We start from the raw sequence: 16,609 nt of genomic DNA, 5'->3' as shown, positions 1-16,609 counted from the left end.
TTTGTCTTTTTCCTATTAATTTCCAGAAGTTTTAAATTTTTACTCTTTCAATAATTGTGAATTTTTTCTGTTAATGAATTAAAAATATCTTCTCCAAGTTTATGGGGTTTTGTTGTTTGCTTTAGGCTGTTCTAGTTGAAGAGTTCCTACTTTTGCCATGGTTGAAATTTTTAATCATTTTTTATAGTTAACATTTTTGTTTCTTGGTTAACAATATTCTACTGTATATTTCAAAATAGCCACAAGAGAGGATTTTGAATGTTCTCATGATAAAGTAATGATAAAAGTATGAGGTGATGGATATGCAAAATACCCTGATTTGACTGTTGCACATTGTATACATGTATCAAAACATCACACTGTATCCCAAAAATATGTGCAATTATTATGTCAATTAACAAAATTAGAGGCCAGGTGCGGTGGCTTATGCCTGTAATCCCAGCACTTTGGGAGGCTGACACGAGCAGATCACAAGGTCAGGAGATCGAGACCATCCTGGCTAACACGGTGAAATCCCGTCTCTACTAAAAGTACAAAAAAATTAGCTGGGCGTGGTGACGGGCATCTGTAGTCCCAGCTACTCGGGAGGCTGAGGCAGGAGAATGGTGTGAACCCAGGAGGTAGAGCTTGCAGCCTGGGAGACAGAACGAGACTCCGTCTCAAAAAAAAAAAAAACAAAAAACACACTTAGAAAATTAACAAACAGGAAATTTATCATTGTTACAGTACTATAATCTAACAGTCCATATTAATATTTCCCCTGTTATCTTAATAGTATTCATTATAGTTACTCTTCTTCTTTTTCACTTCCTTTCTTTCTCTTTCTTGTCTTCTTTCCCTTCCTCCTCTCTCTCTCTCTTTCTTATACCTAGGAACCAACTGAGGATTACAAATTATGTTTTCTTCTAAGCTCTTTTATTCAAGAACAATTCCTCTCCTTTCATTAAATTGACACTTTTTCTGAGGTGTCAAGGCTGGTTGTTTTGTAGAATGTTCTTCAATTTGTACTTATTTGTTCCTTTGAGATTATATGCAAGTTAAATTGTTTTGGCAAGAATATTATGTAAGTGATATTGTGTCTTTTTCAGAGCATTATATCAGGAGGCACATAATGTCAGTTTGTTTCATTTTTGGTAATGTTAAGTTTGATCCCTTAGTTAAGATTGTGTCTGCCAGATTTTTCTGGTGAGAAAGTACTATTTTTCCATTGGTAGTACTAAGTAATATATAGGATGACCCTTTGATACCTTGTACATATCCTTTCCCCAGTAACCCTTCTCTCAACCATTTATTGTCCACTAATGATTCCTCCTTGAATCAGTTATTACAATGGTGGCTGCAAAATGGTAATTTCTAATCATGGCATTCTTTATTTATTAATTGGTAAAATTCTTTTAAAAAGAGGTTTCTTTTTCCCTTCCTTCCCCCACCCTTTTTATTTCTCCTTAAAAAAAAAAATTCTCTATGTACTCATGCACCTTTTAAAGTTACATGTGTCATAATCCATTACTGTCATTATTATTTTTGATACTCCAATTTTCCCAAATTTGGCCAGAGGCAATCCCTCTGAAATTGATTTCTGTTGTTTTTTTAAAAATCACGTTCTTTCTGGTGCAAGAAGGTGTTCCAGGCTCTTCTTATACATACCTCCCTCAATCCTGGAACCAATTATTTTTTTCAAGAAGCCCTATTATCTTTGAGTTGGGAATAGTATTTAGAAACTCAGACCACAATACTAGATGTGCTCATTGCTACTGGATGTCATTGCTTCTAAGCACTTTAAGTGGACACAACTAAAATTACCATTTTTAAATGGTAAATTTACACAATCTCCTCCAACTCTAATCCAAAATGACTGGGTTTTTCTTCTCCTCCCTCCGTTCTGTATGCATATCTTCTTTCTAGTTAAAACTCTGGTTCTCAATTATATCAATGTAATTATTAATATCCTAAATCCTACAAATATCACAAAATAATTTTAGAATTACTAGCCATGTACCCCCACTAACAACAAGCCTGCTAAATAAAGTATAAGATTTCTCTGTAATTCTTAGTGCCTTACTACACATCCCACTGAGGGTGAATAGACTATTGTGTTCAAAAATCACTTTAATTCTTTTTAATTTTTTCCTATGATTATAAATTTGAAATGCAGTTAGGCTTATTCATTTCCATTTGTGTTTAACTCAAGTGTTCTTTTCGTCTAACTTTAGGGCTCTTTTTCTCAGCTTTATTGATTGAATTTTATTTGATAAATAAGTAAAACATCAACATAATTCAAGAGCAAAAGTATATAAAAAGATACATCCAGAGGCGTTTCATTCCATTCTCTATCCTACTGCATTTTCACTCACTGCTGTAGGTTACCGTTTTCGCTAGTTTTTGATTCATCCTTCCTGTGTTTCTTTTTCCAAAAATAAACAGATATTTAGTTATATATTCTTATATCCCTTTCTCTTTCACCAGTGTTAACACACTGTATATAGTCTTTTGTATCTTTCCATTTTTTATTTAACAATATATCCTGGAATTCATTTTATAATGGTTAAAAGAGATTATCTTCATTTTTATAGCTATATAATACCTCATTGTAATAGATGTACTACAGTTTATGCAACCAGTCTCATATGAATAGACACATTGTTTCCAATATTTTGTGATTACAAATAATGCTGCAATAAATAATCTTGTGTATATGTTGTTTTGTATTTATACAGTATCTTACTGGATATGGAGTGGCAGTGTCAAAGGGAAAATGCAAATGTAGTTTTGTTGGATCTTGCCACATTCTCCTCCATTGAGGTCATACCATTTTGAATTTCCTCTAGCAATGTTGGAGCACAGTTTTTCCCATAATCTTGCCAGAAGAGTTTTTTGTCAAGTTTTTGAAGTTTTGCCAGTGTGATAGATGAGAAACAATATTCGTGTGTAGTATATTTGCAACTCTTTATTATGAGTGAATTTGAGTGTTTCTTTATGCCTTTAAGGACTATTTGTAAATTGTTTTTTTAACTACCTCTCTATGACTTTTTCCCATTTTTCTATCAGGGTTTTGGTCTTTTTTTGTCCCTGATTAGAAAATTTATTTATATATTATGGAGATTAGTCCTTTATCTGTGACATATGTGGCAAATATTTTCTTATGGTTTGTCATTTATCTTTGAACTTTACTTACAGTGGTTTTTGCTACACAACCTTTTAAACATAATTGAATTTAATACTCTTTTCTTTTATTGCATTTGTGTTTTGAGCAATAGTTTAAAAGTCTTTACCTACACCCAGTTTATCGAATAATTTATTGATGCTTTCACTTTGACCTTGTATGGTTTCATTTTTTACATTTAAATCTGTGATCCATTTTGAGGGTATTCTTGTATATGCTGTGTAATGTAGATCCAACTTTAGCTTTGGCAATCCATTTACATCCATTTGCAAATGACTATCCAGTTTTCTCAACACAATTTAATGAAAAGTCTATGTCGTTTTCCCAGTGGTTTGAGGTGTCATCTCTATTATTTACTAGATTTCCATTTATACTGGACTCTGTCTGTCTTCTACTATATCCCACTGTTCTATTTATATGCCAGTACTGCACTGTTTTAACTATAAAAGAGAAATAGTAGGATTTAGTGGTTGGTAGGGCTAGTCACTCCTCTTTTTTTTTTCTTTCTCAGGGCTTTCCTAAAAGGAAAAACATTAAAGAGTCTTATTTGAATGTTTATTTTTTTCCATATAAACTTTAGGATCAATTTGCCTAGCACCAAGGAAAAAATTTGTATTTTTTTCAGGATCATATTCGATCTGATTTAATGTAGAAATCATTAACATTTTTATGATGTCCTATGAAAGAAAGTCATGTTAGTCATTATTGATGAAAATGAAGGCTATTTTGTATGCTAATTTTATATCTTGTTACCTTACTAAATTATTTTATTATTTGAATTTTTTATTCATTGATATTTTTGAGTTTTCAGTTATATTGTCATATTACCAGAAAATTAAAATAACTGTCTCTCAAACTCTTATGCCTCTAATTATTTTCTCTAGACTAATTTTAATGACTAGTTCTTCTAACTTAATATTAAAAAGTAATAAAGGTAATGGGCATCCTTATTCCTGACCTTAAGGAGATTGACTCTAGTGTTTCCCCAGCAATAAGCTGCTTACTTTGGGATTGACGTATGCATTTTTTTATTGGGTAAAAATAATATCTATTAATTCTGATTTTATTGAAAGTTTTTTATGTCAGGGATAGGTTTTAATATTTTAAACACCCTTTCAGCACCTCTGAAGATAATCATATTATTTTTCCCTTGGAAATATTAATATGGTCAATTATATTAATGAATTTCTAATATTTAACCATACATTAATTCCTAGAACAAATCCTAATAGATCTTAGTATATTATTTATTAAATGTGGTATTGGATTCTTTTTACTAATATTTTATTTATAATTTTTGCATTAGTATTCATAGACATGTGTATGTGTGTGTATATGTATTCACTATCTTGATCAGGTCTGCTTCAATGTTATGCTTGCTTCAGGAAAAGAAATTCACTGTTTTCCTTATATATTTATACTTTAGATCAATTTTTATAGTTTTTGGATTATCTGGTGTCTCAAAGTATTTTTGCTTTTTGTTCATAATGCAGTTTTTAAAAAACTTCATCAGCAAAACAAAACAAAAACTTTCTTCATTTCAGCTATGGTTATTGGGTGACAAATAGACAAATCTGCAGGGGCTGTAACATTTAAAGACAAGAAGGAATCAAGAAATGGAAATGAAAAGCACTGGAAAGACAAAAAGAACATCATTAAATAAAAAACCACCACTGTCTGTACCCAAAAGATAAGAGAGCCACTGATTTAAACAAACTTCTTCTGCCCTACAGAAGCCATTACTTTCAACTGTGAGGCCTCAGACCTTCTCTCAGTGTTTCCCCACACGGGGAAGGACTTTCACTTTCTGAGAGTCATTTAATCTGTATTTCGTCCCCCTTAGGCACCCTTTTTCCTTTCTTCTCTCTACCACAGAATGGTTACTTAACTCTTTCTGCATTGGTGTAGGCTTCAGAGCTGAAGTTAGATGTTTATTTCCCTGCTTACATGTAATTTCAAGTTTTGCAAAATCGTCTATTTCCTTCTTAGCTTGTATACGTAACTTATAGGTGGTTTTATTTGGTTTTCGTATTGAGAGGTCTTTTTTGCATTATTTTTCCTTTTGGAAACTTAAAAATTTTGAATTAAAAAAATTTAATTGTTGTTTTATAGGAAATTTGACTTCTGTCATTGCCTTTTTTAAAACTTACGTACAGAAAATTTACCTTTTAGTATACAGTGAATTGGCAAAAATAATCAGTTACGTAACCACCACTGCAATCAAGATAGAGAATAGTTTGATGATCCCAGAATGTACCCTCCTGCCTATTTATACTCAGTGCCTGTGTTCCAGCCCCAGCCCCTGATCTGTTTTCCTAGTTTTGCTTTTTCCAATATGTCGTACAAATGGAATAATATGCTATGTATCCTCTTCAGTCTGGGTTTTTAGATTTACCATAGTGCATTTGAGATTATATTTGTTCATTTGTCAGTAATAATGGTAGAGAATTCTACAAAAATAATGAAATACTTTAGAGCACAGATACAAGAAGCTCAGAGAGCCCCAAGCAGCATTAAAGAAGAAAAGCAAACATCTATACACATCATATTTGAACCTCTGAAAAATAAAGATAAAGAGAAAATCAGGAAGGAAGGCAGAAAGAGAAAAGACACAAAGACATTATATAAAAAGAAATGAAGATAATAATTATACAAGACTTCTCATCAGAAATCATGCAAACCAGAAGACAAGGGAATGACATCCTAAAGAATGAAAGTAAGAGCTGCCAGCTCAGAATTGTCAGTGAAAAACCCTTTCGCAAATGGAGGCAAATACAGATATTTTTAGACAAACTCAAGTTGATTGAATTTCTTGCAAACGGACTACATTTAAAAAAGGGCTGTATAAGTTTTTCAGAAAGAAGGACTATACCAGATAAAAATTTGGAGCTATGCAAAGAAATAATAAAACTCCAGAAATGGTTCAAATGGGCCGGGCATGGTGGCTCACACCTGCAATCCCAGTACTTTGAGAGGTTGAAGTGGGCAGATAGCTTGAGTCCAGGAGTTTGAGCCCTGGAGTTTGAGACCACCCTGGACAACATAGAGAGACCCCATCTCTACTTAAAAATAAATAAATAAATGAAAGATAATGAAGATAAATATAAAATTAGAAATGAAAATGAAGATAAATATAAAGGCCCCTTTTTCACTTTTAACTGATGTAACAAATAAGTGACAAAAGCAAAAAAGTAGGAATATATTTTAGGTTTATAGCATATGTAAAAACAAAAATGTATGATGATGACTGAACAAAAAAGGGGAGGGAGAAATTGGAAATAAACTGTTTTAAGTTTCTTATCCTGTAAGTGTAGCAAGTGTTATTTCTTTTTTATTTTTTTGAGACAGAGTCTCTCTTTGTTGCCCAGACTGGAGTGCAGTGGCACGATCTTGGCTCACTGTAACCTCCACCTCCGGGTTTCAAGCTATTCTCATGCCTCAGCCACCCAAGTAGCTGAGATTACAGGCGTGTGCCACCACACCTGGCTAATTTTTGTATTTTTAATAGAGACGGGTTTTCCCCATGTTGGCCAGGTCGGTCTTGAACTCCTGGCTTCAAGTGATCTGCCCACCTTGGCCTCCCAAAGTGTTGGGATTACAGGCATGAGCCACTGCCATCTGGCCAAGTAAAGCAGTGTTATATTACTTGAGAGTACACAGTAATAAATTGAAGATGTGTATTAACCCATATGCAAGCATTACAACTTCAAAAAATACAATAGTCCCGCCCTTATTTGCAGTTTCTTTCTGCAGTTCCAGTTACCCACATTCACCCATGGTTCCAAAATATTAAATGAAAAATTTCATAAATACACAATTCTAACTTGCACACCATTCTGAGTAGCATGATGAACTCCTGTGCAGTTCTGCCCCATTCTGCCCTGGACATAAATCATCCTTTTGTCCAGTGTATCTGCACTGTATATGCTACCTGCCTGCTAGTCATTTCATAGTCATCTGAGTTATCATATCGACTGTCGTGCTATCACAGTCTTTGTGGTAACCCTTATTACACTTAATGATGGGCCCAAATCACAGGAGTAGTGATGCTGGCAATTCATATATGCCAAAAAGAAGGTGTAAAGTGCTTCCTGTAAGTGAAAAGATGAAAGTTTTTGACTTAATAAGGAAAGGAAAAAAATTGTATGCTGAGGTTGCTAAGATCTACACTGCAATAAGATATCTTGAGAGAAAGAGAGAGAGACTACATTCATATAACTTTTAGTACAGTATATTGTCATAATTGTTCTATTTTATTATTAGGTATTGTTGATAATATCTCTGTGCCTAATTTATAAATTAAACTTTATCATAGGTATATATGTAGAGGAAAAATCATAGCATATAGAGAGTTCAGTACTGTCTGCAGTTTTAGGTGTCCACTGAGAGTACTGGAGCATGTAGCCCCCAGGGATAAAGGGGGACTATAGTAAGTATAAGTAATAAGTCAATAGAGGAGATAAAATGTAATTATATAAAAAAGTCCAAAAGCATGTAGAAAGAGAGGGAACGAAAAGAGCAAAGCACAGATAGGACAAATAGAAAATGAGTAGAAAAATCATATTTTTAATTTAGCCATATGAATAATGATATTAAATGAAAATGGTCTAAATATGCCAAGTAAAAGACAGATTATTACATTAGATAAAAGAGTAAGACACAACTATACAGTTTCCACAAGAAACTCACTTTAAATATAAAGAAGTAGATATGTTAAAAAAAAAAAAAAAAAAGAATGGAAAGCAATATCCTGTACTAGCAGTCTGGAAGTTCTAGTTTCTTCCTATCCTTATCAACACCTGGTATTGCCTATCTTTCATTTTAGATATTCTGGTGAATGTTTAATGGTATTTCCTTATGCTTTTCTTTGTATTTCCCTGATTCAGAATGAAATTTAATACCATTTCCTATTTTTATTAGCCATTGGACATTTTATTTTGTGAATAGTCTGTAGTTTTGTGAATAGCCTGGGTGTAAGCTATTGCTTCCTGTCTCTGCTTTTACTTTATAATGGCTTTCCTTGTTGGGTGCTTCACGAATTTTTGCTGCAAACTCATTGTTCTCAATCTATGAGAGGCCTGTAGGTCTCAATTTGTTAAGGTTTCCTTTAGAAAAGATTTTCTTTTTATTATTATTATTATACTTTAAGTTCTGGGGTACATGTGCGGAACGTGCAGATTTGTTATATAGGTATACACGTGCCATGGTGGTTTGCTGCACCCATCAACCCATCATCTACATTAGGTGTTTCTCCTAATGCTATCCCTTCCCTTGCCCCCCACCCCCGACAGGCCCCAGTATGTGATGTTCCCCTCCCTGTGTCCACGTATTCTCATTGTTCAGCTCCCACTTATGAGTGAGAACATGTGGTGTTTGGTTTTCTGTTGTTGTGTTAGTTTGCTGAGAATGATGGTTTCCAGCTTCATCCATGTCCCTGCAAAGAACATGAACTCATCCCATCTGACAAAGGGCTAATATGCAGAATCTACAAAGAAGTTAAGTTTACAAGAAAAAAACAAACAACCCCATCAAAAAGTGGGCCAAGGATATGAACAGACACTTCTCAAAAGAAGACATTTATGCAGCCAACAGATATGAAAAAAAGCTCATTATCACTGGTCATTAGAGAAATGCAAATCAAAACCACAATGAGATACCATCTCACGCCAGTTAGAACGGTGATCATTAAAAAGTCAGGAAACAGATGCTGGAGAGGACATGGAAAAATAGGAACACTTTTACACTGTTAGTGGGAGTGTAAACTAGTTCAACCATTGTGGAATACAGTATGGCGATTCCTCAAGGATCTAGAACTAGAAATACCATTTGACTCAGCAATCCCATTACTGGGTATTATATAGCCAAAGGATTATAAATCATTCTACTATAAAGACACATGCACACATATGTTTACTGCAGCACTGTTCACAATAGCAAAGACTTGGAACCATCAATGATGGGCATTTGGATAAAGAAAATGTGGCACATATACACCATGGAATACTATGCAGCCATAGAGAAGATTTTCTTTTGCGTCTGTTGGCATCCAGGAAATGCCACTGATCTTACAACTCCTTCAGCTTCCCCTTTAGGGTCAGGGCTCAACAAAGGTTCAAACTGATCTACACTTCTCACTTTGTTGCTGGCCCAGGAGTTGCTTAGGTTTGGGAGAGCAATGTTTTTCCTCAGGGCAGCTTTAATCTCCTAGCTGCCCAATTCCAGGCTCTAGCTTTCTACCTCTTCAGCCACAGCTCCTAGCTTTTGTTTATGTTTTTCTTTTCAGAAAAAAATGCTAGTCATAATGCCAGAAATGGAAGACTTATTTTTACTATTTTCCACATTAAATACAGGCATAAAATAATTTTTAAAAAATTCCTCAAAGTCCATGCTGATTTGGCAATAAATTTCCAGAGCACATTTATAATCATCAAACTTGTATGATATTAGTACAGTTATTGGCTGTTTAAGGTTATTGTTTCTATTGCCTGTCTGACCTTGCTTTAAAGGGACTAGAATATACTACCCTGAAATTATGCTGCATTGTCATAGGGATTATCTTGGCAATTGATACTCAATAGGTACAGGAAGAATTCTCTACCCTTTTAGGCTTTATCTGCTTAAGAGTAAGGCATGAGAAGGGTGACACACTAATTCCAGGGAGAGAGGAGGTATTGTTATCATTGAAGACAGAGCCAATACCAAGATGAGTACTCATAAATAGATTTTAATAAAAATAGCCGTTATCTTCCATTACTACACCCATATATTTCCATATAGTCTATGGACTATATGGACTGATAAAAAGTCTGATAAAAAAGAAAAACCAAAAATACAAAAAAAATTCAGTATAAACATTTAATTGGATTTTTCTAGAATCATTTCAAAGTTAATTTCTTATAGTCATAATTCAGAGGAGACTGCCTTATGTTGGTTCAAGGCCCCTTTGATTGGTTGCTGTGAATCTCCTATTTTTTGGGAAACTGGCCCATTTTCAAGATAGATCACATGGCGCCTAGCTCCAGAAACTCCATTTTGATTTGATCGTTTCAAACGGCAGTCTCTCATAAACTTTAACAACTCCAAACCCCCTTTCCTTCATTAAGAGGGTAATAAACCTGAATCTAACCTCTTCAGTTCTAACCAACCTATTCTTTTGTGATTCCCAATGCATGTTAATAAAATTTATGTGTTTTTTCATGTTAAAAAATTCAAAATATTCAAAAAATTAAAGACTTAATTGGGGAAAAGAAACTTAATTGGGGAAAAAAAGATGTTGCTTTCTCACTCCCAAATTAAGATATATTTTAATTATGCATGTATATTATAAAGTTATAGTTTAATTTTAGATCAAGGAGAAAGCTCAAGGGTCATTTTTTTTTTTTTTTGTATACTTAAAAGTTTTCAGGTGAGGTTTAGAGAAGCTAAATGTTTTAACTAAGCTTATTCAGTTTGCTAGTGGCCAGGACTAAAAAAGATGTTAAGACATAGTAATATATATTTTTTATCCACCAGCTCATGTTGTTCTTTTAGTTATGATAAAATTATTAAATGTCGGCTGGGCGTGGTGGCTCACGCCTGTAATCCCAGCACTTTGGGAGGTTCAGGCAGGTGGATCACTTGAGATCAGGAGTTCAAGACCAGCCTAGCCAACATGGCGAAACCCCATCTCTACTAAAAATACAAAAATTAGCTGAGTGTGGTGGCAGGTGCCTGTAATCCCAGCTACTTGAGATGCTGAGGCAAGAGAATCGCTTGAACCCAGGAGGCAGAGGTTGCAGTGAGCCGAGATCACACCACTGTACTCCAGCCTGGATGACAGAGCGAGACTCTGTCTCAAAAAACAACAACAACAAAAATATTAAATGTCTATTTGTCAGTCTACCTTAATTTATGAAAATTTTTACCGCAAAATTTTATATAGTCTTTATGGAATTATAGATAATTAAAATATGCAAATTATTCAGTCTTAACTTGAAATTCTGACTATAGAAGCTACAAACTTGTCCCTCTCTGTGCAGTAATACGATTACAATTTATTATTAAACTAATAGGTGATATTTTCTTTTAAAATAGACTTAAAAAAGAATTAGAACTTTATAAGGAAGATGACATGGAAAGTGTTTATGAAGCTCTCCAAACAGAAATAGAATTTTTGGAGTTGGTAAGTTATCACTGATTGTTTAACTTTTGTTCAGCATTATTTTACCTACTGGTAAGAATGGTTTTACTGGTGTACAAATCACTGAACTAGTGTTTAATCCCGCTGCAAAAAACAAAAAAGCAATAATGAAGATAACTAGAAACAGGATATAAATCTATGAAGTGTTTTGAGTTCCTGGAGAGTTAGGTGCTACACAAAGCAAATTATATTCAAAGAGAATATGTATGATTTCAAACTAAGTTAAAAAAAAACTTTAGATCTGACCTCATAACATTTCCTCTACTGAAACTGTTATTAGAGGATTACTGCACTGAAGGAAATTTAACTATCATAATGCCTTAAAAGCTTTTTGTTTTTGATAGGCATAAATTATACTTTTATTATATTTGATCCTAAAACTTTCTTATTGCATATTTGTATGATCTCAAAAACCTTGAATTCAGTTATCGGAAACGTATTTTCAGATTGTGTAGGAGCACTTTAAATTGCTTTAACCCCTTACTTCGGTTGTTTATAAAATGAACACAGTATTTGCCATACTCTATTTTAGTGAAAGACATGAATAGCTTTAAACTCTCTTAAAATGTAGTTTTAATTTGATACATTGCATATTGTTTCATGTTTATTTTATGTAAACATTTTCTTGTTCAAAAATGTTTCAATATGTTTGAATTTATATTTTTTATAAAAAATATAATTAAGAAATGCCCAGAATTTATTGTCATATTAAATTTAGGTACATTTTATGTAATTATTTTATTAAGAATTTATTTTTCCTCATGAGTAATTACTATGTTTTCTTTTCAGACACTAGCACAGAAAGATCTTCAGGAAAGCAAATAACTTACAGAGAATTGATCAGGCATCTGAGATTCCATCAGAATATCTGAGAATCAAATCTTTGTGATAGATGTATGAATGGTACCCGTTACAACAGATCCTTGTGGGAAATATGGGGTTTAAAATATTCAAACTGTTATATCTAGAAATGATGTATTAGCCCTTTAAGCTAATTTTTGTCTTGTTACGTACTCAAACTTTAAGAGTTCTTCCGTGGTTTGATTTTGTTTCTAAAGGAAGGAAAAGGAGAAGAAGTAGACACCATGCTCCCAGGCTTCTTATATGCCCCTGAACCTCAAGCTGTCCTATTCTTTCTAATCTATATGATATGGTTTGGATCTGTGTCCACGCCCAAATCCCATGTTGAATTGTGATCCCCACTGTTGGAGGTGGGTCCTGATAGGAGGGGATCGGATCATGGGGGTGGGTTTCTCATGAATAGCTTAGCACCATTCTTCTTGGTACTGTCCTTCAGTTCCCCTGAGAGCTAGTCGTTTATTAGTGTATAGCACTTCTCCACTTTGCTCCTGCTGCCACCATATGCGATGTCTCACTCCCCCTTTGCCTTCAGTCATGATTGGAAACTTCCTGAGGCCTCCCTAGAAGCAGAAGTCACTATGCTTCCTGTACAGCCTGCGGAACCATGGGACAATTAAACCTGTGTTCTTTATAAATTACCCAGTCTCAGGTATTTCTTCATAGCAATGCGAGAATGGACTGATACACTTTACTTTTCATTTTTTGTTGTAGTTTACCTTGGGTCCAATGAAACACACATAGGAAGAAACATTCAGTTTATTGGCCCAGTTGTGTTGGTGCGACTTCCACTAACAAAGGTGCTTGCTTTCATTTTAATTATTCTCTAATCATAAAATGTCTGTTGACAGAGTTCCTCTGAGGACCTTCATCTGTAAAAGTTTTCCTACTTTTCACTGTGTGTCCATGAAGTCTGGGACACCTGAAGCCATTTTCTGGTTAATGCCAGTGTTGGTTATAATGAAACAAATTATCCATGGGGATATGAATCCCCAGTGGATTATGAGGTACATGATCTCCTTAACAGCCATCAGGATTCATTTTCTCTGGTGGCCTGAAACACTGCAACTGAAAACAGTGTAGTTAGGATTGGATCATACTTAGTATTGCTACCAAATTTCCAACATCACCTGTCTGCTGTTACCATTTCTGACTAGACAGAAAGTCGATTGTCTAAAAGTGTATTGACTGACATAAGAATAGCTATTCCTGAAGTCATTATATGAAAAAGATACTTGCACACGAATGTTTATAGCAGCACAATTCGCAATTGCAAAAACATGGAACCAGCCCAAATGCCCATCAGTCAACAAGTGGATAAAAAACTGTGGAATATATATACGATGGAATACTACTCAGCCTAAAAAGGAATGAATTAATGCCATTCACAGTGACCTGGGTGAGATTGGAGAATATTATTCTAAGTGAAGTAACTCAGGAATGGAAAACCAAACATTGTATGTTCTCGCTCATAAGTGGGAGCTAAGCTATGAGGATGCAAAGGCATAAGAGTGACACAGTGGACTTTGGGGACTCAGGGGGAAAGGGTAGGAAGGGGGTGAGGGATAAAAGACTACAAATTGGGTGCAGTGTATACTGTTCAGGTGATGGGTGGACCAAAATCTCACAAACCACCACTAAAGAACTTACTCATGTAACCAAACACCACCTGTTCCCCAATAACCTATGGAAATTAAAAACAAATCACAAATAAAACACAAATAAAAGTGTATTGCAACAATTCAACAAGGCCCTAGATTGGAGCAGGTTAGGGAAAGGAAGAAAACTTACTTGGGGATATATTTCAAAATACTGAGGCCTAATGTTAGAACCATGCTTTCTTTTGTAGTTGTAGTTGAATTCATTTATCTATTAATGTTAAGGTAGAGTACTTAGGTTTATCTAAATCTCAGAGCAGAGCCTAAGCAAGTCTTATTTCAGAGCAAGTCTTATTTAGACATAGCTTTTTTTGTATATGTTAACACCCTTATTTTTCAGAAATTAGCAAAGTTGAAACACTCTCCTTCGTGTTTAAATAATTTGCAATTTTCAAAAGTAATTTCTAATTTTTTAAATATTTAAATTAGTAATCAATTATTCTTGCTTAGGAAGAAAAAAATGAATGGTGGCAGAGAATTGCAATATATTTTATATGCAAATACAGAGCGGGAAATGGTTATTGGGATTTGTCATGACCTCAGTTCTGTCTTATTTTAGTCTATTTGTCTACCCGCATTCTAAGTCCTGTGAATCTCTTTTGTTATATATATTTAATATGCAGAATTTACACATAAAGCTTCTTTCACTTACCAGTCATTTTTGCTCATTATTGGTTTTGTAGCTAAAATATTAATGTGAACTAGAGATCGGCCACCTATTTGAATTACTAACACAATGGCATATATGCAGAATAAACTGCTACCGATAAAACTGTTCTTTCACATGTGTGTCATATAGAATATCTAGATTAAATATTCAGTAACAGAATCAGTATTCAAATGAATTGAATTTGAGAATAAAACTGAAGGTTCGGTACTTTTATTATTTTAAAATGCTTAAAATGCATAATCTAAGATTTAAACTCATTCTCATATAATCAAATAATTATTTTAGCACTGCATGATAGAGTAATAGAAAGCAGTATCCATGTGATACCAATCAAAATAACAGAACGATTAGAATCAATGTAATTAAAGGAACAAGTTATCTGAAACAAAGGAAATACAGCAATCAATAGAAATCACAGTGTGTGAAACTAAACTGTACATCAAGATAAAATATTAGCAGTAGATTAAGTCTGTTTTTAGGGGTTTTTTTAAGGAATTAGTAAGTCATAAAACTCATAAGTAAGAAAATTAACTGAATTTATCTGGGTAAAAATATGTCTCAGACTGAATTCAGTTACTCTGGAAGTAAGACTTTGGCTATACAGAAAGGCAATTTTTAAACGAATGTCCATTCATTAAGTAAGTTCATTAAATTTTCCGTGTACTTAGTTATGATCAAAACACAAACTAACCCAAAGTAACACTGATACTGCTCTGAGGTTTGTGGCTTGCCACCATAGTTCTTTAATGTAACTCAAGTTCTTTGAGAAGCAACTTTCTCTCAGTACTCCACTGAGGATAATATTAAAATGTATAGACAGTTTGCTGCGAAATTTTCTGCTGATTAATGGAGCTATTACGCTAGGGGAAAAACAGCAACAAAATCATAGGATGTGGAGCATGACCACTGGCCTAGAAATTCCTTTCTTCCTTCCCTGGCCTAATTATTGAAATGGGAGGAAAAGTAAAGAAAAGCTTTAAGGTATCTACAAACAGAATGATTTCTATTCTATCGTTGTTTTGCCAATAGTAGTGGTTTCTTTTTTAAAAGAAACAAACAAAAAATTGCCTGCCTGCCTTTTTTTTCTTGGAACTTGAAAAACCATGATGAGATTCCAAAAAGGCTAAGGTAAGGTAGAGGTCATTGTATTTAATGAATTGGAATCTAGAAATGCCTTAAAACAGAGTCAATTGGGATTAGTAATTTTTTTGTAGAATGAAAATTATGCTGTGAAAAAATCCACTGAATCCATTACCAGAAGGGCAAGCAGTAATTTAGCTGGGTAGCTGCAGATGGACAGACAGCATGCACTGGACAGGCCCTGTTCAAAGCTCCTGTGGAGGACAAAGTCCCATTATATTTTATACCAATCAATCATACATAACTGTGTCACACTATAATGAATAAATCATTTATTTGCAGCCCAGGAAACAGTAGCAGTTCAGTGACATGATTAGAAATAAATATGAGACTATTTTAATGCCGGGTGTATCAGGGTAAGGTGTTCTGTGATTCAAGTATTTATAGTATAAAATTTGAAATTTAAAAGCTGCTTAATGTACTAAAAAATATTTTAACATTTGAAGCGGATCTATTTTAGGTGAACTTTGATGTTTCTTTTTTGACCCCTCTTCTCTCCTTTTGTCATCTGGAAAAACTTTAGTAAAGAAAATGTTTGCCTCTCAGAATCTAGTTCAGAACATTTTCTGTCAAGGGAATTTTTTTCAGGATGTGAACTAAAAATAAAAAATATTTTTTGTCATTAGCCCGAAGCAGGGATTACGTCTTGGGGTTTTGTGGCTCTTTTATCTTAAGACAGTAGATTTTTTTAAAACGTAAGAATGGAAAGGATGAAGTTATCTTTGAAAATATTTGAGGTCGGAATGTATAATCAGTTGCATTTGTGCTTTCTAAACATTACATTTTCAAGTTAAGTAAGTTTTTTCTTGGTTTGCTAATGGTCAAATCATCATAGCAGTAAAGAAGCTTTATTTGTGATTTTACTGACACTTGGCAAAAGACTAATATCAAGACAGCATTGACTACTACATGAGGGAAATCAAGTAATAACTTTCCCCTGC

General features: G+C 34.0%; 1 protein-coding gene across 4 annotated transcripts in view; it reads left to right on the top strand.

The window, feature by feature from the left end:
- CCDC172 (coiled-coil domain containing 172) overlaps positions 1 to 12,841 on the top strand; it is a 55,524-nt gene extending 42,683 nt beyond the window's left edge. For all 4 annotated transcript variants that reach the window (XM_055242753.2, XM_055242770.2, XM_055242762.2 and 1 more), the window contains 2 exons: positions 11,237 to 11,324; positions 12,132 to 12,841. In XM_055242753.2, coding sequence (XP_055098728.1) covers positions 11,237 to 11,324; positions 12,132 to 12,167 — 124 coding nt within the window. In that variant the 3' untranslated portion in view covers positions 12,168 to 12,841. The remainder of the gene's footprint in view (positions 1 to 11,236; positions 11,325 to 12,131) is intronic.
- Positions 12,842 to 16,609: the final 3,768 nt, after the last annotated feature.

This window comes from Symphalangus syndactylus, chromosome 2, assembly GCF_028878055.3.
Source record: "Symphalangus syndactylus isolate Jambi chromosome 2, NHGRI_mSymSyn1-v2.1_pri, whole genome shotgun sequence".
NCBI classification, from domain to species: Eukaryota; Metazoa; Chordata; class Mammalia; order Primates; family Hylobatidae; genus Symphalangus; species Symphalangus syndactylus.
This window is presented reverse-complemented; position numbering and strand designations above follow the sequence as displayed.